The 18,304-nt window shown below is 40.7% G+C and overlaps 1 protein-coding gene across 1 annotated transcript in view; it reads left to right on the top strand.

The window, feature by feature from the left end:
- The window catches only part of LOC139749147 (NHL repeat-containing protein 2), a 432,672-nt gene that overhangs the window by 267,388 nt on the left and 146,980 nt on the right, over positions 1-18,304 (top strand). The window contains exons 8-9 of the mRNA XM_071662783.1: positions 2,341-2,572; positions 15,662-15,778. Of these exons, the coding sequence (XP_071518884.1) occupies positions 2,341-2,572; positions 15,662-15,778 (349 nt within the window). The remainder of the gene's footprint in view (positions 1-2,340; positions 2,573-15,661; positions 15,779-18,304) is intronic.

Raw genomic sequence — 18,304 nt, 5'->3', positions numbered from 1 at the left:
AGGTTTGTTGAATGTGTTTGATGATAGAGTTGCAGATATAGGGTGTTTTGGTTGAAGTGGTGTGTGAAGTGAGTGGGTCAGGGAAAATGGTTTGGTGAACAGAGAAGGGGTAGTGAAACTTTGTGGAAGATGGAAGCCTGCAAGGCAGCAGGTTTGGATGGTATTGCAGTGGAATTTATAAAGAAAAAGGGGGTGAGTGTTGTTGATTGGTTGGTAAGGATATTCAGTGTATGTATGGATCATGGTGAAGTGCCTGTGGATTGGTGAAATGCATGCATTGTACCATTGTATAAAAGCAAAGGGGATGAAGGTGAGTGTTCAAATTACAGAGGCATAAGTTTGTTGAGTATTCCTGGGAAATTAATGGGACGGTATTGATTGAGAGGGTAAAGGCATCTACTGAGCATCAGATTGGGGAAGAGCAGTGTGGTTTCAGAAGTGGTAGAGGATGTGTGGATCAGGTGTTTGCTTTGATGAATATATGTGAGAAATACTTAGATCTGGAAAAGACATAGGATGGATAGAGATGCTTTGTGGAAGGTTTTAAGAGTATATAGTGTGGAAGGTAAGTTGCTAGAAGCAGTGGAAAGTTTTTACCAAGAATGTAAGGCATGTGTGCGATTAGGAAGAGAGGAAAGTGGTTGGTTTCCAGTGAATGTTGGTTTGCAGTCTCCTTGGTTGTTTAATTAGTCTATGGATGGGGTGGTTGGGGATGTGAATGCAAGAGCTTTGGAGAGAGGGGCAAGTATGCAGGCTGTTGTGGATGAGAGGGCTTGGGAAGTGAGCCAGTTGTTGTTCATTGATGACACAGCATTGGTGGCTGATTTGGGTGAGAAACTGCAGAAGTTGGTGATTGAATTTGGTAAAGTGTGTGAAAAAAGAGAGTTGATAGTAAATGTGAATAAGAGCAGGTTTATTAGGTTCAGCAGAGTTGAGGGACAAGTTAAGTGGTAAGTAAGTTTGAATGGAGAAAAACTGGAGGAAGTGAAGTGTTTTAGATACCTGGGAGTGGACTTAGCAGCAGATGGAACCATGGAAGCAAAAGTGAATCACAGGTTGGGGAGAGAGTAAAGGTTCTTGGAGTGTTGAAGATTGTGTGGAAGGCAAGAATGTTATCTCGGAGAGCAAAAATGGGTATGTTTGAAGGAGTAGTGATTCAAACAATGTTATATGGTGGCAAGGCATGGGCTATAGATAGGGTTGTGCAGAGGAGGGTGGATGTGTTGGAAATGAAATGTTTGAGGACAATATGTGGTGTGAGGTGGTCTGATCGAGTAAGTAATGAAAGGATAAGAGAGATGTGTAGTAATAGAAAGAGTGTGGCAGAGATAGTAGAAGAGGATGTGTTGAAATGGTTTGGACACATGAAGAGAATGAGTGGGGAAAGATTGACAAAGAGGATATATGTGACAGAGGTGGAGGGAAGAAGAAGTGGGAAACCTAATTGAGGTGGAAGGATGGATTGAAAAAGACTGAGTGAATAGGGCCTGAATATACAGGAGGGTGAAAGGTGTGCAAGGAATACAGTGAATTGGAACGATGTGGTATACTGGCATCTCCACGCTGTCAGTGGATTGAACCAGGGCATGTGAAGCATCTGGGGTAAACCATGGAAAGTTTTTTGGAGCCTGGATGTGGAAAGGGAGCTGTGATTTCGGTGCATTACACATGACAGCTAGAGGCTGAGTGTGAACGAATGTGGCCTTTTTCGTCTGTTTGTAGTGCTGCCTCGCTGAGGAGGGGGATGCTGTTTTGTGTGTGGCGGGGTGGTGACAAGAATGGATGAAGGCAGCAAGTATGGATATGTACATGTATATATATGTGTATATATCTGTGTATGTATATGTTGAAATGTATATGTATGTATACGTTGAAATGTATATATATGTATATGTGCATGTGTGGGCGTTTATACATATACATGTGTATGTGGGTGGGTTGGGCCATTCCTCGTCTGTTTCCTTGCGCTACCTCGCTAACGTGGGAGACGGCAGTCAAGTACGATAATAAATGAATATAATAGATAGATAGATTGATAGATTATCCAAAACTTTTTTACTATTATACACCTAGAATATCAAATACCATATAAAAGCATGTTGATAACAAGGAAATAGATAAATGGAAGAAGTTTTGGATAAGAATAAGATAAAATTGTGGAGATGAGTAAATGAAAAGTCATAGCCAGAGTGTATTTAATGTTGCACATGATTGTAAGATTGAAATGATATTGACATAACTATATTTGTAATGATTGTGAGATTGAAATGATATTAACATAACTATATTTGTAAAGTTAAGGTAAAATTTACATTTATTCCTCTACTTATTGTTTTTCAGCTCATATAGTAAAGGAACTGTGATACGTTTGGCTGGCAGTGGAGCTGAAGAAAACAGAAACACCTCTTATCCCCACCGAGCTGGATTTGCTCAGCCCTCAGGCCTTGCGCTTGGCACTTGTTTTGGAGTATCAGTACTACTCATTGCTGATGCTGAGAGTTCTTCTATAAGGAAGATGAACTTAACAGATGGTGCTGTGAAGAGTGCTGTTGGGGGAGCCCGTGATCCTCTGGTTAGTATAAACTTTTTCTAGTGATATTGCTGAAGCAGTTGTGGGAATGTGTGAAGGAGTGTAAGGGAGTGAACTCCAGGCTGAGGTGGTTTAAAATGAAAATGGGTCAGAAGAGTTAGGTGACTATTAGTGCTTATGCACATGGCCATGAGAAGATTGATGAGAGGTAAATGTTTAGAGAGCAGCTGAGTAAATGTGTCAGCAGTTTTGATGCAAGAGACCTTGTATTGATGATGAGTGATTTAAGTGTAAAAATTAGTAATGTGTCAATTAATGATATAATTGGGGTGGGGCATGGGATGTTCAGTAAGGTGAATGGAAAGGTGCACAGCATGGGGAGTTGTTTGCTGAAAAGTGACTTGTGACTGGGAATACCTGGTTTAAAAAGAGGGACATATACAAGTACATATGAGTGAGTTAGAAAGGTAGTAAGTGGGAATATTGGACTACATATTAATTGCTAGGAATTTGATACACACTTTTGTATGTGAATGTGCGGAGAGGGGCAACCTGGAAGATGCGTGATCATTACTTGGTGGAGACAGTGGTGAAAATTTGTAGAGGTTTATGAAAAAGAGGAAATGATATGGATGAGAAAAGGGGATGAAAGTAAAAGCTTGGAAAAGAGACCTGTGTGAAGAAATGATGGGAGCTGTTGAGTGTAGAATGGCAAAAGCTGAGAGTAAATGAGGAAATGAGGTGAGGGGAGTGGGTGAGGAATGGTAGATATTTAGGGAAGCATTGTTGGCGTATGCAAGAGAAGTATCTAGCATGCAGAAGGTGGGGGAAGGGCAAGTGAGGAAAGGTAGTGAGTTATGGGATAACAAAGTAAAGATGCTAGTGAATGAAAAAAGAAATGTGTATTGGCAGTACTTGTAGAGATGTACAAGAGAGAGCAGCAGGAGGTCAAGAGGAAGGTGCAGGGACTGAAAAGGAGGGCAAATGAGACTTTGGGTGAGCAAGTTTCAGCAAACTTCATGGAGAATAAGATGCTTTAGAAGTAGGTTAATAATATGAGAATTGCAGGAGAACATAAAGGAACATTGGTGATGGGGGAAAGTGGAAACAGACATTGATGAAATGAAGAGGAGATGGAGTGAATACTTTGAGGGACTGTTGAATGTGTTTGATGATAAGATGCCAGATGTGGGTGTTTGGGTTGAGGAGGTATGCAAAGTGAGAGATTCATGTCACGTGGTTTGGTAAAAAGAGAAGAAGTAATGAAAGCCTTGTTTAAGATGAAGTGTGGCTCAGCAGTTGGAGTGGGTGGTGTTGCAGTTAAATTTTTAAGAAAGGGAGTGACTGTGTTGTTGGTTGGTGTGTTCGGATATTCATTGTATGTATGGATCATGATAAAGTGCCTGAAGGTTGGTGGAGTGCATGAAGAATGCCATTCTACAAAGGCAAGGGAACAAAGATAAGTATCTAAATTACAGAGGTAATAGTTTTTTGGGTATACTTGGATGAGTGGTGATTGAGATGGTGGAAGCCAGTCTATCTATTTATCTCTGATACCCATTCCCTTTGAGAACTCCCACCACGTGGGTGGCCATAGTAAAAGAGTCTCCACTTATCCCTGTCCTAACACGCCTCCCTCGTATACATCATTCTATGCATTCTTTTACCATTCCTTACCACTCCACAATTCATTCCCTTTGCATTCCCTGCCATACCACATCTCTCATACAACCCTTCATTTCTTTCATCATTCCATCTAATCGCACCATGCTCCTTTCAATTAGCTTATTTCCACAGCCATATTTTGGTTACTTAGGTCAGGGCTAGGAGGACTATGTTGTTTCTTAATCTTTCATCACTTCCATACTTACACCTCTGCTCTCCATTATTTTGTTAAGGGACCCAGTGACCCTTCTGCCATATACTGCTCTTTTCCCATATCTCCTTCCATATCACTAATCTTATCCAAGACAGCTCCTAAATACTTCTCTCACCTCTTCCAGCCTTTCCTCCCTTCATATCCAAAGCACAGTTTAGTAAGAATTCTTCTTTTTTTCTATATGGTTTTATAAACCATATAGAAAGACAGACACGGTTTTACAAAATCTATACTTTCACTCTGTTTCCTTTCAAACACCATTACTTTACTTTTACTAGTATTTTCCTTCAATCACCTGTTTACACACATCATAAAACAACTTACAACCTTCTACAACTCCTCTTCACTCTCAGCAAACAACACAGTATCATGCACAAACAGGCTTACCACCTGCCAACATATCTCTGCCACACTCCACCTCTGCCCACCTCTTCCTTATTCTAGATTTGCTTTCATCTGTAGTATCACTCCTTCCATATATATATTAAAAAGCCATGGTGACATCACATAGCCCTGCCTAACAGCCACATGTATACTGAAACTTTTGCCCAACTCTCCATTCACTCATACATGCATTTGCTCCTCTTTGTAGAGAAGGCTTTCCCACCATCCAGCAGTTGTCCCCTGACCCCATACATCCTTAACACTTCCCATAAAGCATTCCACTTGACTCTATCATATGCTTTCTTCAGATCTGTAAAAGCTAAATACTTATCCACAGTCGTCTTTACCACAAGTGTCTGATCCGCACTTCCCTAAAAGCCCCTTGCTACTCACTTATTCTGCATTCAGTCACTTCCATTACTCTATCAATCAGTGTTCTTGCATGCATTTTTCTTAGTATACTTAACTGACTTATTTGCCTATAATTGCTCCATACATCCTCAGCACCTTTTCATTTGAATAAAGAACAATAATAGCTTTCACCTAATCCTCTGGCACAATCTTGTTTCCATGCTAAATTACATGTTAGATGCATCCACTCTTATCATGCTTTCTTCTTCATGCCTTCTTACCTTCCTTCTTGCTATAGGCCCTTTTGCTTGTGTGCTCTTCCTTCCATCCTCCATACCCATGCAAGTAAGAACTGCTGCCTCCTCTTCTCCCACCTTCATCATTTTTTCAAAATATTCTGTCCATCTTCCTTTCACTTCCTCCTTTAGATTCAGCAACTCCCTTCCTTACTTCTTGCATTAAGATTTCCACTCTTACATCCACCTCTTTTCTTTCTCACCTCCTTCCAGTATAATTTCTTATTTTCCCAAAACTTTTTGCTCAATTTTTTTCCAAAAATCTTCATCTACTCTTTCTCTGCTTTTGTCTATCATCTTCTTAACATTCTTTTAACATATCTTATATTCTTTCCTACTCCTGTGCTGAACTTCTACTAGTACATTCCTTTTGAGCAATCCACCATATGCCTTTTTATTCTCTTCTACAGCATTTCTAATCTCTTCCATCCATCATATATTACCCTTTTTATTCGTATATCTCACAATCTTATATCCAACTACAATTCTACAACCTTCATTCATATTCATCTAGACATTTTTTAACACCAGGTTATTAGGTACAGTAGGGTTGAGGGTCAAGTCAATTGGGAGGTAAGTTTGAATGGAGAAAAAGTGGAGGAAGTGAAGTGTTTTAGATATCTGGGAGTGGATTTGGCAGCGGATGGAACCATGGAAGTGGAAGTGAATCATAGGGTGGGGGAGGGGGCGAAAATTCTGGGAGCCTTGAAGAATATGTGGAAGTTGAGAACATTATCTCGCAAAGCAAAAATGGGTATGTTTGAAGGAATAGTGGTTCCAACAATGTTGTATGGTTGCGAGGCATGGGCTATGGATAGAGTTGTGCACAGGAGGGTGGATGTGCTGGAAATGAGATGTTTGAGGACAGTATGTGGTGTGAGGTGGTTTGATCGAGTAAGTAATGTAAGGGTAAGAGAGATGTGTGGTAATAAAAAGAGTGTGGTTGAGAGAGCGGAAGAGGGTGTTTTGAAATGGTTTGGTCACATGGAGAGAATGAGTGAGGAAAGATTGACAAAGAGGATATATGTGTCAGAGGTGGAGGGAACGAGGAGAAGTGGGACACCAAATTGGAGGTGGAAAGATGGAGTGAAAAAGATTTTGAGTGACTGGGGCCTGAACATGCAGGAGGGTGAAAGGCATGCAAGGAATAGAGTGAATTGGAACGATGTGGTATACCGGGGTCGACGTGCTGTCAGTGGATTGAACCAGGGCATGTGAAGCGCCTGGGGTAAACCATGGAAAGTTCTGTGGGGCCTGGATGTGGAAAGGGAGCTGTGGTTTCCGTGCATTATTACATGACAGCTAGAGACTGAGTGTGAACGAATGTGGCCTTTGTCGTCTTTTCCTAGCGCTACCTCGCGCACATGAGGGGGGAGGGGGTTGTTATTTCATGTTTGGCGAGGTGGCGATGGGAATGAATAAAGGCAGACAGTATGAATTATGTACATGTGTATATATGTGTATGTCTGTGTGTGTATATATATGTATACGTTGAGGTGTATAGGTATGTATATTTGTGTGTGTGGACGTGTATGTATATACATGTGTATGTGGGTGGGTTGGGCCATTCTTTCGTCTGTTTCCTTGCGCTAACTCGCTAACGCGGGAGACAGCGACAAAGCAAAATAAATGAAAATAAAATATATTTCAAACACCTTATTCACACATGACTGCATCCCTACATTCACTGCACTTCCATCCAAGCTCTCAGTCACTTCCCTTTCATACTCCTCTCTGCATTTTTTCTGATCCATCTTCTTGCTTGCCTACACTTTTACCTCTCCATTTTCCCTTACACCATACCTCCACTTCTCCCTGATCCTCATCCTCACAAGAACTGTGAAATGGCCAGTCTCCAAAGAATCCTTTCACAACTCTAGCATCTAGCATGGCCTTTTTTAATCTTTCATCCACTGCCACATAGTCAGTTGAAGCCATTTGCTCTTCTCTTCCATCATTACTCATCTTTGTATACCTGTGGATCATCTAATGCTAAAAAAAAAAAGCGTTTGCAAGGAATAAACCCCTCTCAGCACAAACATCCATAAGATAACTTCTCATTTAATCCAGGCAGTTTCATCAGATCCCACTTTCACATTCATATCACCCACTACATTCATATTTCTCATTCTCAGGCATATGTACAGTCATTCAAATTTTTCCAAAAAAGCTTCATTTCGTTATTACCACATACAGTCTTCATATTCACAGGCACTTATACACATACCTATGCATACTTCACAATTCTCATCTTTTCTTTCACCTACTATTTTTGATCCATTCCATCCATGTTCTGTAACTCTCCCTTACTTTCAGAGATAGTATAATTGCACATCTTTTTGCTCTTCCCTGATAATTTTCATTCATTCCCATCCATACTACTCTTTCCATGCCTTCCCACAACTTGCTTTTATCATTTCCATTTTCATTTCATACACCATGCCCAAGAATATGGGTTACCCCAATCTCAGGCTCATCCAAGCTACAACTTTTAAACTTCACAAGGTCTTTTACTTTCACCTGTCATCCCATTTACATTCAGCACCATCACCCTCAATTGCTCATCTCTTTTACTCCAGTGCCACTTCTTTACTTCTTGTGCCTCACCCTTGACAGGCCACTGACAAAAGACAACTCCAAAAACTTAAAAGTCCCATCACACCTTAGATGTTTATCTATGTTTAAAAAGATTGCCACAGTGGAGTTGGGTAACACCACCCCCTTCATTTCCACTCCTAAATGTGTAATAACTAGGTCACCACAAGAAGGCGGGGTGAGACTTGGATACTCTAGAAAACTAAAGTATCCCTTTGAGGTACCAAAACCTGAAAACTTTTCCCAAGTCTATGCCTATTCACACTAGCAGCATGCCTTATCCTCATTGGTTATGATACTGCCACTGGAGGCATGCATAGAGGATCAGGCTGGGAGGAACAATGTGCTTTCAGGAGTGGTAAAGGATGTGTGGTTCAGGGGTTGGCTTGAAATAATGTGTGAACAATACTTGTAGAAGCAGAAGGATTTGTATGAGACATTATGATTCTTCACATAGCATATGATAAAGTTAATAGAGATGCTTTGTGGAAGTTGTTACAAATATATGACATGGAAGGAGCTATTAGAAGCAGTGAGAAGTTTCCATCAAGAAAGTAAAGCATGTGTGCAAGTGGTTAGAGAGGAGGGATAGTGGTTCCAGATGAAAGTGGGTTTGTGGCAAGGGTGTGTGATGTCACCATTTGTTTATGGATATGATTGTAAGGGAAGTGAGTCACTGTTGTTTACTGATGACGTACCACTATTGGCAGATTCAAATGAGAAACTGCAGAAGTTAGTGTCTAAGTATGGGAGAGTATGTGATAGGAGAAAGCTGAGACTGAATATGAATATTAGTGAGGTTATTAGGTTTAGCTGTACAGAGAGACAGGTTAGCTGGGGAATGAGTTAGAATGAAGAAAACTTGGAGGTAGTAGAATGATTTAGATACCTGGGGTTGGAAATAGCAGCAGTGAGGGGTTGGAGGTTCTGCTAACACTGAGGAATCTATGGAAAGAAAGATGACTACTAGGGATTGTGTAAATGGATATGTTTGAAGGTCCAACAATGCTTTGTGAATGCAAGACATGGCTGTAGATGAAAATGTACAAAGGAGGATAGATGTGCCAGAAATTGAATGTTTAAGAATAGTATGTGGTGGTGTGTGTGTGTTTGGGACGGGGAAGTGAGTAATAATAGGGTAAGAGAGAGGTGTGGTGATATGAAGAGTAATGTTTAGAGAGTTAAAGAAGGAGTGTTAAAATGGTTTGGACATTTGCAAAGAATGAATGAGGAAGTGTTGGAGACAAGAAGGGGGTGGCCAAAGGAAGGAAAGAGTGAAAAAAAATTGCGTGGTCAGGGTCTGAGTGTGCACGAGAGTGAAAGGCAGCACAGGAAGGAGTGAATTGGAGTTATGTGGTATACAGGAGGTGCCATGCTGTTGTCAGTGGACTGAACCAATAAAGCAGAAGGGGAAAACCACAGAAAAGTCTATGGGACCTGGTTGTGGATAGAGGGTCTTTGGATTCTGTACTTTACATTTAACAAGTAGAGAATGGATGTGAGTGAAAAGGGATTTTCCTTTGTCTGTTCCTGGCGTTACTTCGCTAATGTGAGAAACAACAAACGTATGAAAGAAAGGAAAAGAAATGAATGATTTGTCCATCATCCTGTATCAAGGTCAGTTATACTCTTTTTTCTAATTCATAATGAATTTTTAGATTATCACCTTTTTAGGTGAATGGAATTAGTGAAAAGTCACCTTTGGCAAGGATGTGTCACTGGAAGCACAGTCTTGTCAAAGAACCTCTCACTCAAAAGGAGTGTGCATTTCCCTTTACTGGAAGTAGTGCAGCCTTAAGCTGCAGGAGCCTTTAGAAAGGTCTAGGGTAACACCAGGGCTCTCTCATAGAAATTGGTCCTGAGATGATTATCAGTAGATAAGAAATAAATATATATTTTCACTTCCTACTGTAGGAGTCCCTTCTATCTTTGTGGGGTTCGTAAAGTGCTTAGGAATCTCTCCACATCTGGTTGGGACCATAGGTCATAAAGTGCAATGATAATGCATCTGTTTGCAGAGTGCAGGGCAACTGAGTAGTAAATGTTCATTGTTTTTGTTTTGGTAATTGAATCATGGAAATGAAAAGTCATGGGATGTGATGAAATAATGTTCATGGTGAAGTGGTGTCCAGAGCTTATACTAGAGAGTGTGACTCATTTTTGTTTGGGAAGTGTGGCTTCTGATTGGATTAGATTTAAAGACTGACCTGTAAGAGCAGTTGTTTAGTACTTGTCAGGTCATTTTATTGTGCATAGGTTTTTTCTCTGCATTATTCATCGTGAGTGGGAGGATCTCTGAGTAGAGGTTGTTGAAGTGTGAGGTAGGGCTAAGTTTTTCATTTCTACTAGACGTTGTCATTTTTTTTGTTGTGTTTTGGGTGAGAGGTCTAGTGCTGTTGCATAAAACTGAGTGCTGAGCATGTTGAGGTGAGATTGCATTGAGAGGATCTTTGTTCTATTGTATTGCTGTTGATTGTTTGAGATTGCTAGACAGTGAGTGATTGTTCTGAGTGCACTCTTTTTTGTGGTTTGCAATTTTAACTGTATTTGAGAGGATGGAAGACCAGGTAGATGAGGGATAGTTTAAAGTGGAGTGGATGAGTTGCTTGTAGAGGACATTAAGGATTTCTTTTTCAAGTCCATATCTGGTGTGAGTAAGTGTTTGTAAGGACATTTAGTATGGTGTATTGCTTTTGTTATTACCTGTTTGTACTGTATGGTAAGTTTTACACTCATGGGACCAGTCGTTTGAACATTCTCTGCTATTGTAAGACTTAATAGATATATGCTGGATGCATTAACCATTCCTCAGTCATTCAGTTCATTCATTAACCACTCTCACACTGTAAAAGTACTTCTCTACATCTGTTTCACAACTTTTTTGCTTAATTTTATGTTATGTCCTTTGGTTGCTCTATTTTTACATCTTTCAAAGAACTCTTCACAGTCCATATCATCGATCTGTCATAATAACTCAAAGGTTGTGATAAGGTCACTCTTCTAAGTTTGACAGATTTAAAGCCTCTAGCCTTACCCTGTAACTGAACTCTTTTAATTCTAGCACTATCTATGTTGCCCTTCTGTGGACCTTCTCTGTTAGTTCTTCGTGCCTTGTTAGGTGCAGATAGCAAACTTGAGATGCACATTCCAGTTTTGGCCTTGTGTAGGATATGAAAAGCTTTCTATATATTTCCATATCCTTATAGTTAAAAGCTATTTTGATATTTGCTGGCAGGGAGTTTATCTCCCCTATTATTTTCCTAATGTGGGGCCCAGGTGACAGGTTAGGGATGAAGGCAGTTCCCAAATCATTCTCACACAAAGAATTGTGAAACTTAGTTCCTGCTAGGTAATAGTCATATTGAAGTCTTCTCTTGCAAACACCTGATCCACCCATCCTCTACCACATCTGAAATCACACTGCTATTCCCCAATCTGATGCTCTGTACATGCCTTTACCTTCTCAATCAGTACCCACCCATATAATTTCCCAGGAATACTTAACAAACTTATGCCTCTGTAATTTGAACACTCACCATTGTCCCCTTTGCCTTTGTACATTGGCACTATGCATGCATTCCACCAATCCTCAGGCACTTCACCATGATCCATACATACATTGAATATCCTTTCCAACCAATCAACAACACAGTCACCCCCCTTTTTTGATAATTTCCACTGCAATGCCATCCAAACCCACTGCCTTGGCAGCTTTCATATTCTGCAAAGCTCTCACTACCTCTTCTCTGTTTATCAAACCAATCTCTCTGACCCTCTCACTTCACACACCACCCCGACCAAAATACCCTATCATCAAACACATTCAACAAACCTTCAAAATACTCACTCCATCTCCTCATTTCATCACTACTTGTTATTACCTCCCCATTTACCCCCTTCACCGATGTTCCCATTTGTTCTCTTGTCTTGGCATGTTATTATCTCCCTCCAAAACATCTTTTTATTCTCCCTGAAATGTAATGATACTCTCTCACCCCAACTCTCATTTGCCCTCTTTTTCACCTCTTGCACCTTTCTCTTGACCTCCTGCTGCTTTCTTTTATACACCTCTCAGTCATTTGCACTACTTACCTGCAAGTATCATCCAAACACCTCTCTCTTCTCTTTCACTAATATCCTTACTTCTTCATCCCACCTCTCACTGCCCTTTCTAATCTGTCCACCTCCCACCTTTCTCATGCCACAGGCATCTTTTGCACAAGCCACCACTGATTCCTTGAAAACATCCCATTCCTCACCCACTCCCCTCATGTCATTTGCTCTCACCTTTTTCCATTCTAAACTCAATCTCTCTGGATACTCCCTCACAAAAGTCTCCTTTCCAAGGTCACTTACTCTCACCATTCTCTTCTACCCAACATTATCTCTTCTTTTCTGAAAAACTCTACAAATCTTCACCTTTGCTTCCTCAAGATAGTAATCAGATGTAACTCCAGCTGCCCCTCTCAGCATATTAACATCCAAAAGTCTCTCTTTCACACACCTTTCAATTAACACATAATCCAATAATGCTCTTTGGCCATCTTTCCTTACACATACATATACTTACGTATATCTATCTTTTTAAACCAGGTATTCCCAATCACCAGTCCTTTTTCAGCACACAAATCCACAAGCTCTTCACCATTTCCAATTACAACACCAAACACCTCATGTACTCCTATCATACCCTCAGTTGCCACATTACTCACCTTTGCATTCAAATCAACCGTCACTATAATCCAGTCTCGTGCATCAAAGCTGCCTACACACTCAATCAGCTGCTCCCAATCCCAAAACACTTGCCTCTCATGATCTTCCTTCTCATGACCAGTTGCATAGGCACTAATAATCACCCATCTCTCTCCATCCACTTTCAGTTTTACCTACATTAATCTAAAATTTACTTTCTTACACTATCACATACTCCCACAACTCCTGCTTCAGGAGTAGTGCTACTCCTTCCTTAGCTCTTGTCCTCTCACCAACCCCTGACTTTACTCCCAAGGCTTTCCCAACCACTCTTCCCCTTTACCCTTGAGCTTCATTTCACTCAGAGCCAAAAATCCAGGTTTCTTTCCTTAAACATACTACCTGTCTCTACTTTCTTCTTATCTTGGTTACATCCACATATATTCAGACACCCCAACCTTAGCCTTCATGGAGGATGAGTATTCCCCTCTTGACTCCCTCTGTTTCCCTTTTTTAGAAATTTGAGTACAAGGAGGGGGTGGGGTTTCCAGCTTCCCTCTCCCGCCCTCTTGAGTCACCTTCTGCGACACATGAGGAATACATGGGAAGTTTTCTTTCTCCCCTATCTCCTATATACATTTTTTTTATACTTAATCGCTGTTTCCCATGTTAGCGAGGCAGCACCAGGAAACAGACGAAGAATGGCCCACCCACTCATATACACATATGTATACAGAAATGCCCATACATGCACATATACATACATATGCATATCAACATATACATACATATACATGCACAGACATATACATATATACACATGTACATATTCGTGCTTGCTTGCCTTCATCCATTCCCAGCGCTACCCTGGTCCACAATAAACAGCATCGCTACCCCCTGCTTCAGCAAGGTAGTGCCAGGAAAAGAGATAACAAAGACCATATTCATTCACACTCAGTCTGTAGCTGTCGTGTAATGCACCGAAACCACAGACCTTTCCATGGTTTACCCCAAATGTTTCACATACCCAGGTTCAGTTCATTAACCCCTGTATACCACACTGTTTCAATTCACTCTAATGCATGTACATCTTTCATCTTCCTGTATGTTTAGGCTGCAGTTGCTCAAAATCTTTTTCATTCCATCTTTCTACCTCCAGTTTGGTTCCCCTTTTCTCTGTGTTCACTCCTTTCTTGACTCATATCCTCTTTGTCAGACTCTCCTACTCATTCTATCCATATGTCCAGACCATTTCAACACACACTCTTTTGCTTGCTCGACAACACTTATTTTATTACCACGCATCTCTCTTACCCTATCTTACTCAATCAAACCACCTCATACCACATAACTCTGTCTATAGCTCATGCCTTACAACCATATGATATTGATGGAGCTACTATTCCTTCAAACATACCCATTTTTGCTCTCTGAGATAACATTCTTTCTTTCCACACATTCGTCATCACTCCCTGAGCCTTCAACCCCCTCCCCCACCCTATGACACTTCTTTTTCCATTTGCTGCCAAGTCTACTTCCAGATATCTAAAACACTTCACTTCCTTCATTTTTTCTTCATTCAAACTTACATCCCAACCAACTTGTCCCTCAACCCTGCTGAAACTAATTACCATGCTTTTATTCACATTTACTCAACTTTCTCTTTATGCACACTTTTCCAAACTCATTCACCAACTTTTGCAGTTTCTCACTCGAATCAGCCACCTGTGCTGTATCATTGGCAAACAACAAATGACTTACTTCCCAGGGCCTCTCATCCCCAACAGACTGCATTCTCGCCCCTCTCTCCAAAACTCTTGCATTTACCTCCCTAACCACCCAATCCATAAACAAAGAACACACCCCTGCCACAGACCAGCCTTCTCTGAGAACCAATCACTCTGCTCTCTTCCTACTCATGCACATGCCATACACCCTTGATAAAAACTTCTCTGCTTCTAGTAGCTTACCTCCCACACCATATATTCTTAAGAACTTCCACAAAGCATCTCCATCAACCCTCTTATATGCCTTCTCTAGATCCATTAATGTTACATACAAAACCATCTGTTTTTCTAAATATTTCTCACATACATTCTTCAAAGTAAATACTTGATCCTCATATCCTCTTCCACTTCTGACACCACACTGCTCTTCCTCAATCTAATGCTTTTTACATGCCTCTACCCTCTCAATCAGTACCCTCCCATACCACTTTCCAGGAATGCTCAACAAACTTATGCCTCTGTAGTTTGAACACTCACATTTATCCCTTTTGCCTTGTACAGTTGTTTACCCCTTTTGCCTTGTACAGTTGTACTATACATGCATTCTGCCAATCCTCAGGCACTTCACCATGATCCATACTTACATTAAAAATCTTTACCAACCAGTCACCCTTTTTCTTAATAAATTCAACTGCAATACCATTTACTCCTGCTGCCTTGCCAGATTTCATCTTCCGCAAGGCTTTCACCACCTCATCTCTCTTCACCAAACCACTCCCCCAACTCTGTCACATCACACACCACCCTGACCAAAACACTGTATGTCTGCCACTCTATCATCAACCACATTCAACAGTCCTTCAAAATACTCACTCCATCTGCTCCTCACTCCATCACTACCTGTTATTGCTTCCCCCCCTTGGCTCCCTCACAGATATTCCCATTTGTTTTCTTGTCTTACACACATTATTTACCTCCTTGAAAAACATCTTTTTATTCCCTAAAGTTTAATGATTCTCTCTCACCCCAACTCCCATTTGCCCTCTTCTTCAAGTACTGTACCTTCTTCCTGACCTCCTGCCACTTTCTCTTATACATCTCCCATTCATTTGCACTCCTTCCTTGTAAGTATAGTCCAAACACTCTTTTATCTTTCACTAACAAGATAAAAAAAGGAATACATTACCTGAAACAATTATTTTTTCAGGATTTATTTGCATATGGAGACACTGATGGTTGTGGTGTTGATGCCAAGCTACAACACCCCTTGGCTGTTGCCACTGTTGGAGAGTCTGTGTATGTGGCCGACTCATACAACCACAAGGCAAGTTAACTGATTTTTATCATGTCATTTACATTGGACTCCTGTTATCCTGAAAAACTGTCACTTATCCCTGCTTTCTCTTTTTCATCCAATTTTACTTCTTTAAGATGAGATCAGTAATAGGAGAGAATTCAGGAATTATATACTTGCAGAATTATCCTTTTCACTGTACTTATCCAGATTTCTAGCTAGATGTTGTATGGTGCACTAAGCAAAATTTTTAGCATTAGACCCTCAAGCCCTCATTTAGATTGCCAACTAATGTACGACTCCACGTCTTAATCAGTGATGTCACAAGCAACCTAACTTTCCTCTTGGATAATATCATACTTTAAAGTAAATCATAATTTATCAAAGAAAAAGTAAATATGTCATCATAATGGAAAGCTAGATTTCCATAGCAACTGTATTATCATTTTTATGGTAAAAGAAACAATTTCTCATTTATTAACAATTATGTATTGCTGAAAATAAGAATATGTTCCATTTACAGGGAAGTTGTGCAAATGACTGGGAGATGTATAAAAGAAAGTGGCAGAAGGTCAAGAGAAAGGTGCAAGGGGTAGAAAAGAGGGCAAATGAGAGTTGCGGTGAGAGAGTATCATTAAATTTTTGGGAGAATAAAAAGATGTTTTGGAAGGAGGTAAGTAAAGTGTGTAAGACAAGAGAACAAATGGGTACATCGGTGAAGGGTGCTAATAGGGAGGTAATAACAATTAGTGATGATGTGAGAAGGAGATGGAGTGAGTATTTTGAAGGTTTGTTGAATGTGTTTGATGATAGTGGCAGATATAGGGTGTTTCGCTCAAGGTGGTGTGAGAAGTGAGAGGGTCAGAGAGAATAGTTTGGTAAACAGAAAAGAGGAAGTGAAAGCTTTGCAGAAGATGAAAGCCAGCAAGGCGGCAGGTTTGGATGGTATTGCAGTGGAATTTATTAAAAAAGGGGTTGACTGTGATGTTGATTGGTTGGTAAGGATATTCAAAGTATGTATGGATCATGGTGAAGTGCCTTAGGATTGGCGGAACACATGCATAGTGCCATTGTATAAAGGCAAAGGGGATAAAGGTGAATGTTCAAATTACAAAGGTATAAGTTTGTTGAGTATTCCTGGGAAATTATATGGGAGGATATTGATTGAAAGGGTAAAGGCATGTACAGAGCGTCAAATTGGGGAAGAACGGTTTGGTTTCAGAAGTAGTAGAGGATGTGTGGATCATGTGTTTGCTTTGAAGAATGTATGTGAGAAATACTTAGAAAACAGATGGATTTGTATGTAGCATTTATGGATCTGGAGAAGGCATATGATAGGGTTAATAGAGATACTAATAGAGTATATGGTGTGGGAGGTAAGTTGCTTGAAGCAGTGAAAAATTTTTACCAAGGATTTAAGGCATGTGTACAAGTAGGAAGAGAGGAAAGTGACTGGGTTCCAGTGAATATCGGTTTGCAGCAGGGGTGCATGAGGTCCCCATGGTTGTTTAATTTGTTTATGGATGGGGTGCTTAGGGAGGTGAATGCAAGAGTCTTGGAGAGAGGGGCAAGTATGCAGTCTGTTGTGGATGAGAGGGCTTGAGAAGTGAGTCAGTTCTTGTTCACTGATGATATAGCGCCGGTGGCTGATTCGGGTGAGAAACTGCAGAATCTGGTGACTCAGTTTGGTAAAGTGTGTGAGAGAAGAAAGCTGAGAATAAATGTGAATAAGAGCTAGGTTATTAGGTTCAATAGGTTTGAAGGACGTTGATTGGGAGGTAAGTTTGAATGGAGAAAAATTGGCAGAAGTGAAGTGTTTTAATTATCTGGGAGTGGATTTGGCAGTGGATGGAACTATGGAAGTGGAAGTGAGTCACAGGGTGGGGGAGGGGGCAAAGGTTCTGGGAGCGCTGAAGAATGTGTGGGAGACAAAAACGTTATCTTGGAGAGCAGAAATGGGTATGTTTGAAGGATTAGTGGTTCCAACAATATTATATGGTTGTGAGGCATAGGCTATAGATAGGGTTGTGTGGAGGAGAGTGGATGTATTGGAAATGAAATGTTTGAGGACAATATGTCGTGTGAGGTGGTTTGATCGAGTGAGTAATGAAAGGGTAAGAGAGATGTGTGGTAATAAGAAGAGTGTGGTTGAGAGAGCAGAAGAGGGTGTTTTGAAATGGTTTGGTCACATGGAGAGAATGAGTGAGGAAGGATTGACAAAGAGGATATATGTGTCAGAGGTAGAGGGAACGAGAAGTGGGAGACCAAATTGGAGGTGGAAGGATGGAGTGAAAATGATTTTGAGCAATCGGGGCCTGAACATATAGGAGGGTGAAAGGCATGCAAGAAATAGAGTGAAGTGGAATAGAGTGAATTGTGGTATACTGGGGTGGTTGTGCTGTCAGTGGATTGAACCAGGGCATGTGAAGTGTCTGGGGTAAAACCATGGAAAGTTTTATGGGGCCTGGATGTAGAGAGCTGTGGTTTTGTTGCATTACACATGACAGCAAGAGATTGAGTGTGAACGAATGTGGCCATTTTTGTCTTTTCCTGGCG

The sequence above is a fragment of the Panulirus ornatus genome, chromosome 6, assembly GCF_036320965.1.
Source record: "Panulirus ornatus isolate Po-2019 chromosome 6, ASM3632096v1, whole genome shotgun sequence".
NCBI lineage: Eukaryota > Metazoa > Arthropoda > Malacostraca > Decapoda > Palinuridae > Panulirus > Panulirus ornatus.
Note: the sequence above shows the minus strand (reverse complement) of the source record. Positions and strands in the feature narration are given on the sequence as shown.